Here is a 20,864-nt window from a genome sequence, read left to right as displayed (position 1 = left end):
CACAGTGGGTGGCAGTTGCAAAGCAGTGGTGCTTGCTGCAGGGAAGGGGACTGACTGCTTTGACGTGCTCAACTGCTTTGAAGCAGACATGTGAAGGGGAGGAGATGATACAATTAACTGTATTTCATTTGCTACCGCTTAGTCTAAGAAAACCTGGGGCAAGGGTAGCCCCTTGTCCTGCAGCAGAATGTCTTTAAAGTTCTACTTAATAAAGCTGTACTGGGAAGTGTGCATAATATTACAGGGAGGCTGGAGTCTGAGGGTATTGGTTATCCAAAAATGTGAAGTAAAAACTGTACTTTTTATCTTGTCCTAAAGCAGACCCTGGGCTGGCACAGCCACTGCAGGGAGTCACCCCGCCAGCCTGCAGGGCTCCCTTTCCTGAGGAATCTGAGTAGTAAAGCAGATTAAGGACTGACTTGCAAGGCAGCTGTGTGCGTGCTTCTGCTGGCAGGAGGAGCGGGAACACATTGCTGGGAATAAAAGCCTCAGCAGTGGGTGGTGGGACAGCCCTTTTCAGCCCTGCTGGTGGCCTACGCTGACCCAGCAAAGGCATGAAAGGCAGCCCGGCAGGTTCTGTGGGCTTGGTATTTGTCCTCTTACACCGCAGCCACACAGGAATCACAGAGAGCTTTGATGCTCAGAGCTTGTCACAAGCCTGACCTAGCTGTTCTCCTCCGTGCCTATTTCCAGACAGGAGACTGGAGGTTTAGGATTTTGAGACGTTTATCCAAGTACTGTATGTTTGTGTGGTGAAGGAACCAAGAAGAAATGCTCGTAAGTCACCTTGCCTTGGCCTTTTGGAGGTTCTAACGTCAAAGTGCAGATTGAGGCCTGTCCGTGTTAAGCTGAGCCATAAAACGGTGCGCCACTGCTGCGTGCCATGCCAAGGGTCTCCGTTTTGCAGCCAGGACATTTGGAGCCAAGCTGAGAGCTGGCCAAATTTCTTGTTAGGTTTAGGAGGCCACTGGAGGATTCGCTGCCCGAAGCGTGCAGCTCGGGTGTGCACCTTTCCCTTCCTGGAGACCTCGGGGCCGGGAGGGTCTGAACTATTTTGGTTCCTGCTAAGGATGATGTCTCTCTAAGCCCGAGCTCCGCGTTGAGGCTGCTGTAAAGGTCTCGGCCCCTCTCTGCTGAGGTGAACCCACAGGTGCTTCAGTGGCCTTATTGACAGGATGTAATAATTCCCAGACAGCAGCTTAATTTTATCCCCAAGTTAGAAGATATTCGTTCCATTTTTGATGTTTTCACTATTTTCTGTGTAAACATAAACTTTCTAGTTCAAAAGGATGTTAGCAAGAAACAAATCATCAGGATGGCTGGGGAAAGTCAATCTGAGCTTCTGCAGGTTGAAGCATCCAGGAAGCCACCTCAGAAGACCACTGTTCCACTGGTTATAGAAAGCTGCTACTGTTTGTTTAACACCAAGTCATGAGCTTCCAAGGATGTTTTGGAGTTACTACCTGCACTGTTCAGCATATGTCTCGGGCTAATGTGTGACCTTTAAAAATGCAGTCTGTTTTGATCTGTTAGCTCCTCCTCGGATCCTTTGCTGTGGTTTCTCCTAGTCATCAGCTCTGCATGTGGAGAACGGTCTATTTTTCCTCCTTATGTAGGACAGTACCTGAATTCCTCAGTAACAAGCTGTGGTACTCACATCTTATTGCTATTCCCCTTGTCTTTAAAGCATGAAGCAAAGATCAAGTCCCTCACAGACTACATGCAAAATATGGAGCAGAAGAGAAGGCAGCTGGAAGAGTCACAAGACTCTCTCAATGAAGAACTTGCCAAGTTACGTGCTCAAGGTATAACACTGGGTCTTGTGGTCATCACTTCTTTTACCAACTCTACCTTAGAAAATTCGGTGTTGGCTGCATTATCATGCGTACGGTAGTCTTAAAACATTTTATTGTCTGCTTAGTATTTTGCGGTGAAGACCTAAAATTGTGATTCGGGATATTTAACATGTTGCACTTCCTTGTAGTACATTACACTTCAGATGAAACCAGGATTATCCCTTTCAGCCTAGTCCATTCACAAAATAGAGAGAAACATAATTTTTCAAAGGAATCAAGAACTTTGACAAGCTTCACCTTGAGCTTTCATGATGTGAGAAATAAAAAAAACCTCAACAAATACTTTAGCCAAACAGCACCGATCAATCTTGCTAAATCACTGTTCTGTAAAATTCTTGGATATTTATCTAATTTCAGTTGTCCCACCGGTAAATGCCCTTCCAAAAGGAAGCTACTTCCCTTAGAGTCAAGTAAAAGGTGTATCTTTCCTAGCTCCTATATAGGATCCAGCTGACTTCATTTTCAGAATTGCTGTTTTTTCCCCTTCTGATTTACTGTGGAAAATGTGTATCAAAAGCAGGTCTTGTAGCATTGCTAAGCTCCTGGTTTATTTAAAATTACGATGTGACGTAGTAGCCTTAACATTATTCTGGATTTCTGTACAAGGGATCTTCTCTGACTCTAGGAGTAGCAGGTGGTGACAAGACTTTGTTTTTTGATGTTGTTTTTTTGTTGTTGTTTGTTTTTTAAACATCTCCTGCATTTTTAGAATAGAATTCTCTGCATTTCTATAATGGAATTTTTATTCCATCTCCTGATGTTCCTACCGCACTCATAAGAAATGACCTGGTTCTGGAGGCACCATTTCCCCATAGAAAGTGAAGGGATATGAGAAGGAGGAGGACTGTGATAAGTAGCATTAAAAGGAGACAAGGGTTGCTTGGAAAGGTGCTGGGTGGGCTGAAGACAATGGGGCCTGTTAGCAGAAGGAAAAGGGGGTTTGGGCAGTATTGTCACAGCTTGGGTACTGCAAACCATGGCGGGTTTCTGCCCCTCCAAAGCTGCCTCCCCTGATCCTGCTGCTTTCTGCAAAAAGAGGAACTGTTGGGTTTATTTAAATGGCTGGACGTAGCATGTCCTGGAACTTGTGGCTAATTCTCAACTGTCTCCAACTTTAAACAGAAAAAATGCATGAAGTCAGTTTCAAGGATAAGGAGAAGGAGCATCTGACCCGGCTTCAGGATGCAGAGGAGATGAAGGTACTATGGCATGCTGCAATTTTAGAGGGCGTTTCTCAGTGAGATCGTTCATTAAGCTGATAATTAGGGTGTAATTTTGTCTTCCTGTACAACGTTGTGTGCTTTCGGAAAATGCTTCCAGCCTCTGTTAGAAAACCTGACCTCATGTAATTAAGCGATCTTTGCAATGTGGAATTAAGAGAACTTGCTAGTATTGAGGTTGTTGATCAGATGATGGAAAAAAGTAAATTACAGTCTGAACATCTGAGGTGTGTGTCTTCTGAGACCAGTTTGTAAGCTGTGCCAACTTCCAAGAGTACAGAGGTTCAGTGGACTGTGTTCACTCAATTGGAAATGCCTGGGTTCCTCAAATCACACCAACGGAGAACCAAAATATAAACCCCAGTGTATGGCGTCCATAGCTGAGAACAGTTTGGTTATATATGATTAAAAAATGATATTGATTCACCTCTATGTTACTCTAATTTTCTGCTGGTGGAACTCCGCTGAAAGTCAATTTGCAAAGTAAGGAATCATGCTACTAAGGTTAATACAAATTTGGTACCAAAAAAATTGATTAAAAAAAAGGTCACTTTCCCAAATAATTTGGCAAGAACTCTGACTATCTCCTAGAAATAATAATGAAATATAAACCTGCTTTCTGGTGTTTTCTTCTTTTGGAATGCAAAGAAATGCTAGGCAGTAATGCATGAGTTGGGTTACTGATGTGGTTGCAAACTGCAGAAAAGGAACGATGTAGTTATACAAGGGTAGTGATGGAGGTTCATCAGCTTCAGAACTTTTACCTCCATTATAAAAAGTTATTTTGTGTTAAAAATGTTACGTATATTAAAGTTATTAAAAACAGTTGCACAGTTATTCCTTACAGTTAGAAGAAAAAAAGCCAATCTTTGATTAACAAGCTCAAGAGATGCATGGAGTTTTTCTTACTACTTGAGATATATCTAAACCTAGAATTTAAATAACAGGTCTGTCGGTAAACAATTCTCAAGAGTGGGAGGGTGTTTTGGGTTTTACTTCTGTCACAGGTATAGCTGTACATGTATAAACAGGTGGAATCAATAGAAGACTGGTAAAACCAGTGTTATTCCTGGCACTTGACCGGCTAAGACCCTGGCTTTCACATGCGGCAGTTCTTGCAAGAAAATGAGTGGAAATTGGTGTACATCTGTTGCTAAAAACTGTCTGAATTAAGTGCTTCGAGGAGGAGATGCACAGTTCTGTAATCATCGAGCTATACCAGGCAGATTCCTGAATTAGCCTGATTCCATAAGCTTCACTCAGATCTGGAAAGATAGGTCAATGTAGCTGACACGTAAGAAGGAAGCTGGGCTGTGCGCTACTTGATTTCTGTTTCATGTATGGCTCTGGTTTTTGCACCCTGCAGAAGGCACTGGAGCAGCAGATGGAGAGTCACAGGGAAGCCCACCAGAAGCAGCTGTCCAGGCTGAGGGATGAAATTGAAGAGAAGCAGAAAATAATTGATGAAATCAGAGAGTACGTTCACTCACACCTTTGCTTTCTCTATTCCTGTCCTGTTCTGGGACACTGTAGGGATGTTTTGGGGTTGGTTTTCTTAGTTTTAATTGATATCTCTAGGTTTCAGTGTCTTACAGAAAGTAGTGACCTTACATGCAACAGCCAACCCTCTAATTGTTTTTCACAGTGGATTACAGTGCCTAGTTCTTTATTGTGGAGCTTTAACAGGTCTATAAAATTATAGAGAGGAAAAAGAAGGGGTAATGTTACACCTGCAGGTCAGTAGGTAAGAGAAGCTTGGAGGAGAACAGATTGTACAAGATAAAGGTTTTGAGAGCCTCTTACAGTCCTGCCACAGACTTTCTGAGAGTCTAGGTGAGTTGAATGTGTCCCATTTTTCCACCCTTAATATTTCTTCCTGACACAGCAGTGTAACTCTGTTAGTCACATACTCCAGCACTGAAGGGGAGTTTGTTGCTCCTGTACGCTTCTTTTTGTCAGTATTCACAAAATCTAGGCAATCCTGTTGTATTGTTCATTCTTTCATCATATTGATTGTATGGCCAGAGACTAATAAATAATAGGGGAATGAGAAACATGATGAAGCAGAACAGAAAGCTTGCAAGAGTTTGTGTCCTTTAAAAGAAAGGATGCAAGCCACTGAATTTAGTTCTCCAATATTTTAAAATATTGTTCTGCAGATTCTTTATGCGTAATTTCTTTCAGAATTTCTCAGTAGTTACAGCTTTGCTTCCTGCTGTCCTCTGCTTTGTTTGTGGACATTTACTCACCCTTGTTGATGGGATTTGGGACCAAGCTGTACTGACTTTTCCTTTTGCATTCTAGTATGAATCAGAAGCTGCAACTGGAACAGGAGAAACTGACTGCTGATTATGATAAATTAAAAATTGAGGACCAGGAAAGAGAAATGAAACTGGAAAAGCTCATGTAAGTCAACAGTTTTCTCATCTGGTGTCCTTGAACATAGTGCCTCTTAACGTGTCCACAGGCAGCACATGCTAGTGAGAGGCTTTTGTGTTGAAATAGTCACACTGAAGGTATCATTTCAGTAACAAAGCCAACATGCAGTACTAATAAGTGATTACCAATTACTCCATAGTTTTATATCATAGGCTTTTCAATAGTGGGTTTGATACTTGCCAAAAAAAGATTTTTTGAGAGCTCTGATTTTATAAAATAGCGCAGCAAGTGTTAAACGCCTCATTCCTTAATGCACAGCAAAAATAAACAAGAAAGAAGTTGGGGGTTTGGGGTGATCGTCTTTTGGGGGGGTTTTTTGTTGTTTTGTTTTTTAAGTAATAAAACAGATGTCAGAGTAAAACCCTTTCCTGGAGATTTCATGTGTGGGCACAAAAAATGGAGATGGTGGCTCAGCCGTTCCACGTGAGAGAGCTGCATATCTGGGACAGTCGACAGCATAATTACAGCTGCAGAGAGATGTACAATTTGCTCACATCTGCAGATGTTCTAATCAAACTGAATCTTGATTGAGTCTGTTCTGTGCTACATGGCTTCAACATTTTTTATTTGTGTTTAATGTGATCTTTCTAGACTGCTTAATGATAAAAGGGAACAAGCAAGAGAAGATCTTAAGGGGCTGGAGGAAACAGTGGTATGTCTTAGTTACACTTTATTGAGCTTTTTTATTCCCCCAGGTCTTCATCACCGATGTGTTACCAAACACTTGTACCTGTGCCCGAGGAAGTGATCACTTTAGATCATAACAGGCTACATTTGTGCATTTGGCCAAATCATGAAACTGAATTTTAAAATTTAAGAATAAAAACTATTCTTGTTGCCCCCCTGTGAATAAGCTATTATCGATAAGTTTACTGGTACTCTTTGTTTTGCTGTCCTTGTTCCTTCAAATCACCTGAAATAACCAGCATGCTGAATAGTGCAGCTACAATGAAGTGCTACACGCCTGCCTCGAACCTGACCAGTGTAACAGCTTGCTTGCTTAAACATCTTAAGTGCCTGTGAGCGAGAATTCGGAGCAGGCTAGTGTGTTTGCTAGAGAGTGAATCCAGAGTTCTTGCACGTCACTAGATGTGTGTAACCATGGCCGGTTTGTGAGACTTCAGCTTTTTGCTGTTGTTTCCCCATGCCCTAAGGCAGAGTCGAGGTCTTTTCCGAAGTGGCTTTGGCGTGGTGAGTACCCTGGGGGGTGCAAGAGCTCTTCAGTGGGGGACAGCGCGAGCACTGCTTTCCTGTGAGCTGCGCGTGCCTGCCGGCAGGTACAGCTCCATATGTAAATCACAACAAAGCGATGGTATTGACTCAAATCTGAGGAGGATTTTTACACCAGGCTATCTACAGTAGTGTCTTAGTGGTTTCTGCTTTTTATATTTTTTTTTATTCCAGGCGAGAGAACTTCAGACGCTTCATAACCTGCGCAAATTATTTGTTCAAGATCTTACCACCCGCGTTAAAAAAGTAAGACTGCACTCTTTTAAACCAAAGTGTCATCTTTTTTGCGGTATGTTTGGGATCTGTGGGAAGCCTTTAGTGCATGTTGGTGCAAATAGGATGTTATCTTTTTCAATAAGTGAGTAATAAGATTAAAACTGTTCCAATGTTTATTAGATTTTATTTGGTCCTAATTTGTTACGGACAAGTCTTGGTGGTTAAACAAAATGAATCAATCCAATTCAATTACAAAATTTCTCAAAGATGGTTTTAATGGTTACCAGAAATTATTCAATATAACTTGCACTAACTTATGCCACACTGAATGCTGTGGCCCTTTCTTTCTATGGGCTTGTGACTCGTCAGCCTTTTCCTGGCCAAATTATTATTTGGCAGAAATGAACGTATTATCAACTGTCAAAGATGAGTCAGAAGCTGCATAAATAGCCAAAGGCTTCACAATACTTTTCAGTCCTTTAGAGTAGTTTTGGAGAATGTTTTTATACTTTTTTTTTTTTTAAGGTTGAAAACAGATATTACATAAAAAATGTCTCCCAGGAGTGGCAAAAAATGGAAAAGAGATTTTCCCTATGAAAATCTATTATTTTCCTATGCAGTATCCCTCCACAAGTAAGAATAGTTTATTTTTTGTGTAGTGGGGAATGTGGCTCTTAAAGATCAAATGAACAAGTAAAATAAATGCTCTTTAATTTGGGGCTCTGGAAGACATTTCTGCCTTTGGGAAGCTTGGATTCACAAAAGAGCTGAGCTTCCTCTTGAGTTTCTGCCTGGCTTTGAATGCTGCAACTGTCTATGCAGAGTGTTGAACTTGACAGCGACGATGGAGGTGGAAGTGCTGCACAGAAGCAGAAAATTTCCTTTCTTGAGAACAACCTGGAACAGCTTACAAAGGTTCACAAACAGGTAGGGGCTCTGATTCCTTCTGCCTCTCCTTCTGCCTCTCCTTCCACCTCAAAAATTGTGCTTTTTTATGTTTAAAAGGATAATTTTTGAAGGTAACCTGTGCTGTCTGGGGAAATGGTATCTGTAGTTCTCAACTGAAATTCTTGGCATTGGGAGCTGGTGTTAGAGCTGCTCTTGCCACCACTGATACTACTTCTGAATGTGTTAAATTATTTTTTCTGTGAAAATAGATCCTAGGAGTTTTGGCAAGACTAATTGTCCCTGTATTGGTGTAACGTATAAAAACCAGCACCAAGTGTTTGTTATTACCTTGTGTGCTGATAGCTGGTTTCCAGATGGATCATGTATCCCTCGTTTTGACTCCTGGCCTGAAGCTGCCTAGAGTTTCTGGGCATGTCCATCTCTGTCTCCTCCCTCTTTTGTGGAGTTCCCGTTCCCTTTGGAATTCTGCTGTTCAGAGAGACAAGGGCTACGGAGAGCCCTTCACCCTAGGTACCCACTGTGCAAATGGGGGTGGAGGGGATGTGTAGTAGGCTAACGTTTCGGGTATACGTCAAGGAAAGAGCCTTACCCTCCGCTTGCTGGAAGTGTGTGTATCAGTGGTATGCATATATATCTAAGTAGCACCTTGTTAGATAAACTAGGCTATTTCTGCCCATAAGCATACTCCCACCCCCTTTTCAGATGACAGTATTTTTGAACTGTCCCACTATTCAGGTGTATAGCACACAACAGTAAAGACGCTTTTGATTTCATTTTTGAGTAGTGACATAACATTCTCCAGTGCAGTTTTCTGAAACTGTTATTAGTGAGACACAATACTCTATGAGATTTGCTTGCTTTATTCCTGTGGAAGTGCCAAAAAAGCAAGCAGTGCTGGACCGTGACAAGCGTCCGCCTAAGGTTCGGTGTTTTGAGATTCCCAGGGAACAGATGGTTTAAAGACCTAGTTTCTAAATAAGGAAATCAGGACATGTTAGGAGTGTTTTTCCTTTTACAAGTTTTGTCTTTTTTGCACTCAGTTCACACATCTGCTGGGTTTTCAGATACAGATTTTTATAGCTCTCATTAGCATATATTTACTCAAAACCAGCTAGGAGTCTACATCTCATAGAAAACTTAGAGGGAAGAATGACATTGGACTTGACCCGAATGTGCTGTCATCCTGCTCTTATAACTATTTTGTAGAACAAGGGTTCAACACTTGCAGAAAAAGCACATTGTGACAATCTTTTAGCTTGCTTTGTGTTTTTCTTCTGGCACTAAGCCTGAACTAGCAGGTGTAAAACATTTGGATTGTCAAACAATGTGTGAATGTTAGTACGTGCTGTTGCATTACTGTGTTATTAATGTGGTAGTTAAACCACTTTCTTCCTTTCACTCCAGAAAAGGGGGAATCGCTCCTTTGGAACAGTTTTCTGTTGACTTCTAGTAGTGGTATAATCTGTTCAGTAGAAATTGTACTGGATTTTCTAACTGTTTGCATCAGCTTTTTATTTATCAAAAAAGCAATCACCTCCCTTGGCTGCTGTTGCGTGTAAAGTTATATGTTATTGTGGTGATTGATAGACCTTGCTCAGGTTTGTATTTAATTGAGGAAGAGCATGAATTCAGAGTAGCACATGATCACACTTATAACTACAGGCCTTAAAGTGATTTTTTAGCAATGTCTGAGGCATTGAAGTTTCCAGTTTTCCCATATGCTTGAGTAGGGGACAAGTAGGTAAGCATGCCATAGCCACTGGAGATGAGTTTTTGATGATACCCGGTGTTACCTGTAAGACATATTTCATCATTATTATTTTGAAATAATGAGGGTGATCAAGTATTTGTGAAATGCTGGATATTTCTGCGTTCTGAAGAAAAGTAGAATTTCTGCTGCAGTTGCTCTTAAAGTCTAGTAAAGCCAGTTGCAGTAGCAGAGTGCCGTGCAATAGCAGGGTTTGTCCTGGACCCCCCACCCTTCAGGATCAGATTTGTGAAATTTTGTTGAATGGAGTAAACTTACTTGTTCTTTGATCTGTCTCGAATAATTTAAATTAGTATTATACCTCAGTTAGACAAAGGAACTGCATGATTAAAAATAAATCTCGCTTTGACGTAAGCTTTTTACAGCCGTTTCTGGAAGAGGCCTGTTTCATTTGTAGTATACAAGGTGGGAAGAGGAATTGGTGGCTTTTTCTGTCTCTCCTTGTAAGAGGACCTTTCCCATCGGTCCTCATAGGTTTCTGACAGGATATTTCTGAAACTTCTTTTCTTGCAGTTGGTACGTGATAATGCAGATCTTCGTTGCGAGCTTCCTAAGCTGGAAAAACGACTTAGAGCTACGGCAGAGAGAGTTAAGGCCCTGGAGAGCGCACTGAAGGAGGCCAAGGAGAACGCCATGCGAGACCGCAAACGGTACCAGCAGGAGGTAGATCGCATTAAGGAGGCTGTGAGAGCCAAAAACATGGCACGGCGAGCACACTCTGCTCAAATCGGTAAGGACATGGAGCTAAAGGGTTAGTGGTCGCTCGCATACTTCATGGTTGGTCAGTTTGCTCGTGTTTAAATAGAGAGAGCTTTGAAAGCAGCAGTCCAGGGCAAACCACAGGGTCTGCTTCTCCTCTGCTGCACAGGAATCTTCAAAGCCTTCACTTTTTAATAGAGTCTGCCCCACCTAAAGTTTAAAGTGCCTCTGCTATTTAACTCAGTAAATAGATGGCATAATGGGTCTTGTGTGCCCTTCTAGTGACCTGAAAACTTGTCTCTTTAAATTAGTCTCTCACTTTCTTCCTCCTCCCCCACATACTCTCCTTCTGCTTTCATTCTTTCCTTGCCTTTCGGGACCTTGTCCCTTTCTCTTTTTTTTGCCCCTGATTACTTCTCCTTGTGATCTAATTTGGACTGTGTAGAGTCAAAGATCTTCCTATATAATTTAGGTGCTTGATATATCTTTGTGGTGTGATCTGAATGTGTGCATGAAATCAAATGGCATTTCAGATGGGCAATTTTTTAAATGATCTGTTGGAATTGCTAAAGTAGAAGGATAATGTTTTGGATGGTATGCTAACACCGGGGTCTTAAAACCTGAGAGACAATTATTTCCTGTTGTATGCTACGTCTTGTAGAAAGCCATCGCTAGCTTTGTCTCAGTGTCAGCTGAAATGATGTACGTAGTCAAATCGAACATAGAAAGTACATCCCTGACCACCAAGTGGGTCATGACTTCCCTCTGTTGTGTGGACAGTCCATAATCTTGGCAGACGTGAGGGGCTTGCACAGGACGGTTAAATGGTTCTGTCACAGGCAGAAAATGGATGGGTTTGTTGCTGGCTGAGGTAAGGGAATGCGATGTTCCGCAGAGGCAGGTTATAGACTGCTCTGCCAAGCATGGCTCCTTGTTTGGAAACAAGGAGGTTTGTACTAGAGGAGAAGGTGCGCTGTAGAAAGCCTTGTGTGAAAGCTAAATGTCTTGTTTGGTTTCCTCTTATTCTGCAGCCAAGCCCATCCGCCCTGGTCACTACCCAGCATCTTCTCCAACGGCTGTCCATGCCATCCGAGGGGGAGGGTTGTCAAACTCCAGCTACTATCACAACACCAAATAGACAAGAAGTAAGAGCAAAGTAACTTACTCTTTCACTGATCACCCAGTTTTTTCTATATTTCAGTCTTGCTTTTAGAAGACCCACAGGTTTGTTTTTTTTCTAGTTTTAGTAGGAGTCATTTGCTGATAATTTAACTGTGAAAATTGGTGAGGAGTGCCTTGTTAGAATGCCTTGCAAGCTGCTGCTGAGAGTGTTTATTTTAATGACTTAAAAATTTTTTAATAAACTGAAATACTCTGGTAGATCTGTACTAAAATTCACACATAGAGGTGTGAAACTCATGTAGTAAAAATAGAGTTCCAGAGGTTCCTTCTGCTCATATAATTTTTTGCTTTCTGTAACATGATTATATTTCTGTTATATAATATAGAATATGATTTATATATATATATATAAAATTGATAATATATATAATATAATAATATATTTTGATATTCCGGCCTGGGACAGGGCAGAGCAGCCGTAAGTGGCAGCAGCACAGAGCTTTCCAAATTTGTGTGTCACAGTTTGGCAAACTTCACTTTTGTTTCTTTTGCTTTGCACTCTTATTCAGCTGTCTTCAGAAAAAAAATGGAAATACTTTAATTGCAAGGGCTTGAGGTTTTCTCCTAAACAAAAATCTCATCCTGGAAAGATGAGCAGCGTATTCCCATGAGACTGCTTCATGTATCCTGTCCTCCCATTTATTTTATTACATCTTCTATTATTTTAGATGACAACTTTATGTTACAGGCGTGCTAAGAGTTGGATGGTAGTGAGTGGCTGTGAAAAGCCATTAAAACCGCTAAGTTATCCCTCCAAGTTTGGCTTTTTTCTCTCCTTGAGGATTAATTCTGGCTTATGACTCTGTTATGACAGTTTGTGGGTTCCTTTAGGCACTCGGCATTCTTGGGTGTTTTTTTCTTTTTCTTTTTTTGGAGAATGTTTCATGTCATGCATGCATGCAAACCATCCATCACATCGCACTCAAGCTGTTATTGTGTTGTGCAGATTGTTTCTGTTCATTGTGTTTTCCATAGCTCTGTAGCTGCAAGCAACATATTTTCACTGTGGATGAATAAGGGCAAGTCTTTGCTGAGTGTTTTTGTGCATTGGTTCATTATGAACTGAAACTGGCTTTTCCATCTCACAAGCAAGATAGCTTGTCTATCTACTTCATTGCATCCCCACCTCCGTGAAAGAGCAAAGGGAAAAGGAGTGCGATAAAAGCATGTAAAATATTTCCAAACATATATCATAACTGCTGCTTTGTGGGAAAAAAGACTGCTACCTGCCTAAACTGGGTGGGCCTTTAATATACCATCTGCTAGGAAATTAAGTGTCAGACTCAGACAGGCTATACATCAGGTATAGGCACATGTCAAGTGAACGACTGTAGGTTAATAAAAGTTACTAAGAAAATAAATGCACTTAAAACCAGATGGGTGTATAACAAGATAGGGTTTTGGAAATCAATCAAAAGTCAATCAGAAGGCATGGGATACCTCTTAAATGTTTTAGATGCTGACTTTTAGATTTGAGGGCAGTGGAGGATGAGCAGATTCAAGGCACACTTGGAACACGTTGCAGAGGAGAGCTCATGGACAACAGGGGTGGAGGAAAAGAAGATGGAAGATCTTAGAAGAAACTGGGTAAACTTAAGGATTTACAGTTTCTGAAAAAAATGGGGAAAATAAATACATCTGAAAACCAAATGGAAGCCCTGCTGGTTGGAATGAAGCGGTTGAAAAAGTGTCTCTGTGTGTGGGTTTTTCTTAATGGACAATAGTGTTCCTTTATGGCATTTCTTGGTCTAGTTCCCTTGTCACTCAAGATTCAGTCTAATGCCTGGCTCTGTTAGGCCATACATGGGGTCTGTAAGGCAAGAATTTGAAATGTCTTGGGAGTTGGACTCAACAATCCTTATGGGTCTGTTCCAAGCTGAGGTATTCAGTGATTCGATTCTATGATTACTATGCCAAAGAACCGCATTTCAGGCTTTATAGTTGGTTTTTAAACTCAGTCAAGTTCTAGATTTTTTCCATACACCTAGAAAGAGTTCTTGAAGATGTAGTAAACTAAGGCTGGGCAGTGATAAGAAGGTCACTTCTCATCAGTTTTGGTCCTTCGGTTAAGATTATTGGCAAGTTGCAACTGTTTGGCTGGCAAATGATTTTGGGAGTACTGGAGTAATCTGAATTCTGAGCTTGTAGGATCAGGGGCCTGAGTAAGAGTGTTAGTAAAGGTACTACTTGCACATGGAAAACTTTATACAGATTATTTCCGTAATATCGTCAAGACATTTCTGTGCTCTGTAGAATTACACTCTGCTTTTGAATGGCATAGTTCTACACAGCTAGAATTAGAACAGAACTTTCTTGTATGTTCATTTAATAGCAGTGAGATAAAGGTGGGGGGTTTATATGTTTGTTGCCAAGTAACATCCCTCTTTCTGGAATGAAAACTTTTATACTAGGACGAGGAGAAATTTATCTTGCATTCATTCATTATTCACGGTAAAGATAATAGACACTTACTGCTGTTAGGCCAGGCATTGATTATGATTGATTACCCCTCAGTAACAGCCAATATTGCTCTTGCTGTTCTCACAAAGTTCATTGGTAAAATTTCTTCTGCCAGAGCAAGTGGTGCCCTGTGCAGACTTCTAGGTTTGCCTTCACCAGCTTTCCAACACCCTTCTGAGGGACTGAGCTGGAGGATGCTCTCCTGGTATCAATAGACCTGTGAGCACACCGGGGATGCTCCGGCGCTGCCTGGGAGCCTTGGGCAGGCAGACCAGCAGCAGATGCGTTGATGATGTGTGTTTTCATATTTCAAATCTGAAGGGAGCTGGTTATCTGCCTATCCTCCCCTTCTAATATTTGCTCAAACTTGTCTGATACCTCATTTCGAAAGAGGAGGAAAGGACTGACGTGAAGATATGCTAACGACTGCAGCAATGCTCCATCATGGTATACTGAAATTATTAAAGCAGCTTGTTCTGGGATCTGCATTTGTGAAATACACTGTGCAAATAGGCTCTTGTCTGTATGTCCCTTATCCTAAGGTCTCTGGTATGTTCCCAGCACCTCCCCATCCTTGAGCAAGATGAATAACTATATTTAATCTAGGCAGACCGTAGATAATCTAGCCAGTAAGATGCATAAATTAATAACCATCCTGGTTTCCTTTAATAAGGATGACAACTAGGAGCTAACTACAGTTCCCACCATTAATTTAGGGTAAATTTCAAAACCCTGATGCATCAATATTTACGTATTTATTTATTTTTATAACTTGATCTTGAATATGAACAAGTTTTTTTTAAGTAACTATACAAGAAAATGCTTAATTGAGGCAAACACACCTCTCTTTGTAAGGCTGATTTTTGTATTAGCTAATTTAAAAATGCTAGGCACTTCCGGTTACTTATGTGGGGCCTTCCATATGGCTAATGAGTAATGCGGGAGGAGAAAAAGTTCAAACCCAAGAGTTTTTAAAAGTCTGTGTTTTAAATGTTTTATAATCAAATTTACACCTTTATACTTGATAAGTGCCTTGAACTTTGCTTCTGGATGGAATTGCTATTAAATTAGTGAGAGACATGCCTGCATATTGTACATATATAAAATTATATAGCGTGTATATATATATATATGAAATATATGTTGATAATATAAATGTCAGGGTATTGTATATAAATATACTATAGTCTCAGGATATTATATAAAATATTTTTCTTGATTTCTGTAAACACATATTTTTTTATATATATATGTGTGTGTGTGTGTATCAGGAAAGTACCTCTCTGTCAGGAGACATACAGAACAGGAGGATTGTTTTGGATTTATATTTTTTCATCCCTTCATTTTATAGTAAGTTTTCAAACTCAGCTGCAGTTACTTCCTTTACTTGTTACATAAGATACACACACACATTTGCTCTTTGCCATATCCAAGTGCCAACCAGTGGAGAGAAATCCTTTTAAAAGAACAGAGACATAAAAAGAAAAAAAAAATGTTAGACCTTTAGATAGTGTTTAGGCAAAACATAATGCCACACTACAGGAGGCAAAGAATTAATTCAAGAGAATTGTTTCATTATGATTGTGCCAATTTGTGGGCTGGGAACTTTGAAGATAAATCTGGCAAAATTCCTCTCCAAGACTTAGTAACTGAGACCCTAATTTTATGAATTGTTAAAATTGTGCTTTGTGACGCTCATTTCATGGCCGTTATGGTGGCTCTTTGGTTGCTGTGCATCACGTTTCTATGAAGTGCAGGTATCAGTTGATTTGCCGTGTTGCATATCTGCTTTATAATCTCAAATATCCACTAATTATCATTACCTTTCTTGCTCTCTTTTGACAGGTCGATTCCACTTAGCATGTTAAGGACTGTCATTAAGTCACTAGTTTCTTTTTTCCCCCTCTTCAACCTGATCCACATCCTGTTCATCCTGCGCTTCCTACAGCCATCTGCAATGCACTGGTCCCAGGTATTTTGAGCTTCGTAGGATCTTCACGTGTACAGAAGTGTTCAGCTCAACTCTTCTACAGATACTTGTACAATGTATTTAACATAACCATCTAAGTAACGATAGGAAGTCTGCCACTCAGAATCTCTCACTGACTGCGTTTGACCCCTTGGCGCTGGTTAGGTTGGGGCTTCTACACTCAGATTGATGCATTTTTGAAGTCCTCTGTTGCATCTGTAAATCCCGACTTCTGGCATCAAAGAATTTAATGATTCAATGACCAAGTGCCATCAAAAGCAGGTGATTGTGCTCTGTCATGACTGATTTACTGTATAATATACATATTATTTTATATTTTTAGGGGATGAAAATGTGCTGCTATATGGTTTAATTTTACTGCTTACATTTTCAGAAGTAAATTTCCCCAAAGAACCATTTGTAATATCCTGATAAAATCTTTGGACTGTATAAAATAACCTTTATTGCAGTACCTGGTAAAGATCAAACGGGATGCAGAGAAATCTGTTAGTATAGATCTAGGTTTTGAAGTTTGGTAGTTACATGAATATATCTGTGTGACCTATTTTAAAATTAAGATCTGATCTGCTTGTAGTTCTTCCTACAGTGGTGGGTTTTCCTGGAGTGTGATGGCTAGCCATGTGTTTGTAAGCGTTGTTCTCTATGAAATTTTGAAGGCTTTCAGAATGCTGTGGAAATCTTGTCTTGGAAAAGCTGACAAGCATCCCCCCCCTGCCCGCCTCCCCCTCCCTCCCCTTGCCCTTTCCCCTTCCCACATGCTTTTGGCAAGCCCCGATCTGTTCACACTGGAATTCAGATGCTGGAGTGAACAGTCCCCTACCAGAACAGACACTACCTTAAAGAATAAAAGAAAATAATCTCCCAAACCCCAGACCCTACCTTAAAAAAATTGCATAGAGTGAGTCAAAAGGAAGTGAGAGTTGTATACTCAAGCTGTCCTTTGCAGACCAGATATGGGAATGCGTTTGTTAGGAGGTGAAGAGTGTATTGCAAGGGGAAAAGAACGTCTTCATAAGTTACAATATACAAGTCATCCTAGGGATGGTATGCTTGTGCTCACGGAGGTAAGGATCAGCCCGCTTGCCTTTCTTGGAACTCTCTCGTGTCACACAGAAAGTTTCTGTCTTCTCAGCAAGGGGGCACTGGAATCGTGCTGGGAAGGTTCCGCTGGCAAGCAGAAGCTACTCCTCCTCCTCTTCCTCCCTGCCTACCGCTTCTGTGCCACACACATATCTTCCGTGTTCAGGTGTGCGTAGCATGCAACGTTACGTCTTAATGAAGCGTGGGTTCTAGGAAGGTTACAGCTGAGCATAGCCGTTCTAGTCTTGTTTTGCAGGCGTTTGCTCTTATTTAACTTGAGATTGATTTATTATTTTTTTTATTACTTAATGTGTTTGTTAGTAGATGTAGAACTATTTAGTTGATGTAGAGCGTTTTGAAAGATTGTGAATTGACTTTAGATATTTTTTTCTACTGAAATTATTTAGGTTGGTGCAAAGTAAGTTGGACTTAATTTAACTGTTGGGGTTTTTTTTTAATGTTGCACTATTTTGGGGAGCATTTTGCTAAAAAATATTTAATGAAGTTGCAAATTTGCATGTATTTAATTTATTTTGTATTTTCCAAAGTTTTATATTTTCTTTCTTTATGTGCATGTGCACTGCCAGAAAAATGAACTGTGAACTTGCCATATGCAATCTTTAATAAAATTACTAATTCAGAACTACTCTGTACTATCTTATCAGCTGTTCAGAGCTGCAATTTCTACTATGAACTAATGATCCTCTTGTTTTGGTTCTCAAACAGTTGTCTTGGAAAAGATACCAAACTTAATTGCTGTCAGAGATTTTGTATTGTAGTAAACCTTTTGTTCTGTCTCAGATTCAGAGTTCGATATGGAAGTATTTTGTAGATGCAGCATTACCTTAAAAAAATAATAAAAATGTATCAAGTTCCTCACACCATCACCGTTAGTTATGTATGGCAGTTTAGACAGCTTTCTTCAGCTTGAGTAATAAGTTAGCTTTGACATCTCTTAATTGTGCTAGTGCTGATCAGCCAGTCAGTTCATCTAGCTAAAATAACGTTAGGTTTCTCCAAGTTAACTTTTACATCAAGACTGCAGGAGGATTTTCTATAACTGCAATAATGAAAAGATGCCTTAGGCTAAAATTCTCAAAAAGGAACACAGAGATATTTACACGATTGGAAATTATTGTCAATTGAACTTACTCTGCTTATATATAGATTCTTGGTTTGTAAGCCTATTTTAATTAGGCAACTTAAGTTTGTATTGCGTATTGTATATTCAACTTTTGTACCATTTTTAAGTCTTACACATTTTATATATAGAAATGAAAACCACACATCTGCTCTGCAGAAATCAAAACCTGTCTCTCGCTATTTCCACTACTTGATGCTATCTTACTTTCTTTGGTCTTTGAATGTTGTGTTGTATTTATTCTAGGCTAATTTTAAAGTTGTGATTTGTACAGCGCAAATCAAATTTCACATCTAAAATGTCATGCATGGGACAAATTTTGGTGGAAATACCGTTCACAAATGGAAAACGTACTTCAGATGGAACTAAAGTGCTTATTGTTTTTTTTGCTAGTAAGTAAAAAGTATTTCCTGCTCACTTGAGCTTCTCTTAATGCTATGTTAAAATATCTTGTGTTTGTCCTTGAGTTCACGTTTCATCGACTTGTTTTCTTGAAATCAAGGAAGGTTTGAAACCTGGAAAGATCTCGGCTGATGCATTTTTAAGTTTGTATTTAACTCAACAAGGGTGAGAGTGGATTATCCTGAATACTCTGGAAACTCAAAAATAAGTCACAAAAACTTTGCTACGGTAACTTCTGCCTACAGAACCTTATTACATTTCATTTTATAAAGCCTAATGGACTAGGATGCACATTTGCCTGATTTTTTTCTAAATAAGGCTTGGAAATAAATATTAAGCTGAACGTTGTTTTATTTGAATTAATGGGTATTTAAAGCTAACGGTGATGCAGGTCCAAAAGGAGAAGGCCTAATCAGATTCTCGTTACTGAATGAGAAAGACCCTGTGTAAACATGAATGAAGTACATCTCAGTTGGAAATGGAAGGAATCGACAAAGAAATGGGCAGGATAATCTTAATCTACCCTTGCTTTGATTTTCGTCTTCACTGTGCCTGTACAAACTGCGAAGTGCACTGGACAACATCCGCTGTGCAGGATGGAACACCTCTCTCACTCTCACAGTCTTGTCCATTGGAACACTGTTTTTTCGTTGTGGGAGAACCACGGGGGTTGAGGCATTCTGTAGAATTATACATGTCTAGTTTGTAAAGTGTGTAACGTGTACTGCAGATGTGTATTCTCTGGGCTCTATGTATCTTTACAGTAGTGTTCAATTTAGGAAAAAATAAATTGTGGACACATTTTGCTGGTAACAAGGGGAAATTTTTTGCCATTGCATCAAACGATGCTGAAATGTATTAAACTCTTGATAGCAGACCTGAACCCTCCTTCCCCCATCCCGTGGAGATAAGTCTTTTATCTTCGTTCTAAAATTCCATCAGAGATGGATGGATACACTGGCAGACTGCATGATGTATCATTCAAAACCCGTTACAGTGGAAAATAAAACTGAACTAAACTTTGCGGTGTGCATGTTGTGTGACACGTTACGTGCAGCATCTCTGTTACAGGGGTGCTCTGCCTGTCCTCGTGACGCTTAGGAGCAACCTGTTCAATGGAACCACGCTTGAGAGCGTGCTGGAGTCCACATCTGAGGCTGCTGTCTAGATTTTGGCTTTTCCTCTAAATCTGTAGAAAGTAATTAGAAGGCTTGGATGACTCACTGGGAAAGGAACACAGGATTATTTTTTATTTTTTGATAAATAATTGAATCTTCTCTACTGCCTCTCCATCCAAATGCTCCTTCTTCCTGCTCTTTTTTTCAGTAGCCTGGAGGATGACAGGGAGACTCTTCCACTTAACCTCTGCATGCATTTCCATTTTTATAGGAATGTTACACTCGCTTTATATACAGTGTAATGGAGTAAAAGTTCCTGCATCCTTGCCACCTCCCTTAAGTCAAACTCAGGAGCTTTATAAACAGCTTAATTTCAGTAATTATTAATCTAAGCATTTCTCAATTATATCGTTACTTTTCTACACAAATCTCTGGCACTCCAGAATTTCTGTAGAAATGGATTGCTCTGGTTTTGCTGCTGAGTAGATTTGTAATGAGGATTATGTGGGTTTTGCATCATTACTTATATATGTTCGTGCTGCTTTCAGTTGGGGCCTGGTACGAACCCAGAAGCATAGGAAAACATTTACAGCCAGGCTCTATCAGTGTTCTTGCTGGTGATGGGTGGCCGGTGGTGACTGATGGCCACCTGTTCCAAGAGCTAGGTGAAACGCCACTGTGCAACTACGTGTTTAGATGCACTACTTACATAGATCATAGAATCACAGAATGGTTTGGGCTGGAAGGGACCTTAAAGACCATCTCGTTCCCACCCCTGCCCCGGGCAGGTTTCCCATCAGCCCAGGCTGCTCCCAGCCCCATCCAGCCTGGCCTGGAGCACTGCCAGGGATGGGGCACCCACAGCTGCTCTGGGCAGCCTGGCCCACTGCCTCGCCACCCTCACGGGGAGAGGTTCTTCCTGATCTCTGACCTGCATCTGCCCTCTCTGCGCTCAAAGCCACCCCCGTGCCCTGTCACACGTGCCCCTGTAAGAAGCCCCCCCCAGCTTTCCTGCCGGCCCCTTCAGGCGCTGGGAGCTGCTCTAAGGCCCCCCCGGAGCCTGCTCTTCTCCAGGCTGAACAGCCCCAGCTCTCCCAGCCCAGCTTCCCAGGAGAGGGGCTCCAGCCCCTAAGCATCTTCATGATCACTTGTAG

At 40.7% G+C, this 20,864-nt stretch overlaps 1 protein-coding gene across 1 annotated transcript in view; it reads left to right on the top strand.

The window, feature by feature from the left end:
- The window catches only part of KIF5C (kinesin family member 5C), an 85,591-nt gene extending 65,975 nt beyond the window's left edge, over nucleotides 1–19,616 (top strand). Inside the window, exons 17-26 of the mRNA XM_037398321.1 lie at nucleotides 1,688–1,805; nucleotides 2,979–3,055; nucleotides 4,443–4,552; nucleotides 5,381–5,482; nucleotides 6,107–6,167; nucleotides 6,920–6,991; nucleotides 7,784–7,888; nucleotides 10,152–10,368; nucleotides 11,369–11,482; nucleotides 15,825–19,616. Coding sequence (XP_037254218.1) covers nucleotides 1,688–1,805; nucleotides 2,979–3,055; nucleotides 4,443–4,552; nucleotides 5,381–5,482; nucleotides 6,107–6,167; nucleotides 6,920–6,991; nucleotides 7,784–7,888; nucleotides 10,152–10,368; nucleotides 11,369–11,475 — 969 coding nt within the window. The 3' untranslated portion in view covers nucleotides 11,476–11,482; nucleotides 15,825–19,616. The remainder of the gene's footprint in view (nucleotides 1–1,687; nucleotides 1,806–2,978; nucleotides 3,056–4,442; nucleotides 4,553–5,380; nucleotides 5,483–6,106; nucleotides 6,168–6,919; nucleotides 6,992–7,783; nucleotides 7,889–10,151; nucleotides 10,369–11,368; nucleotides 11,483–15,824) is intronic.
- The last annotated feature ends 1,248 nt before the right edge of the window (nucleotides 19,617–20,864 follow it).

This window comes from Falco rusticolus, chromosome 8, assembly GCF_015220075.1.
Source record: "Falco rusticolus isolate bFalRus1 chromosome 8, bFalRus1.pri, whole genome shotgun sequence".
NCBI lineage: Eukaryota > Metazoa > Chordata > Aves > Falconiformes > Falconidae > Falco > Falco rusticolus.
The sequence above is the reverse complement of the archived record's forward strand: the minus strand, read 5'-3'. Positions and strand labels throughout refer to the sequence as shown.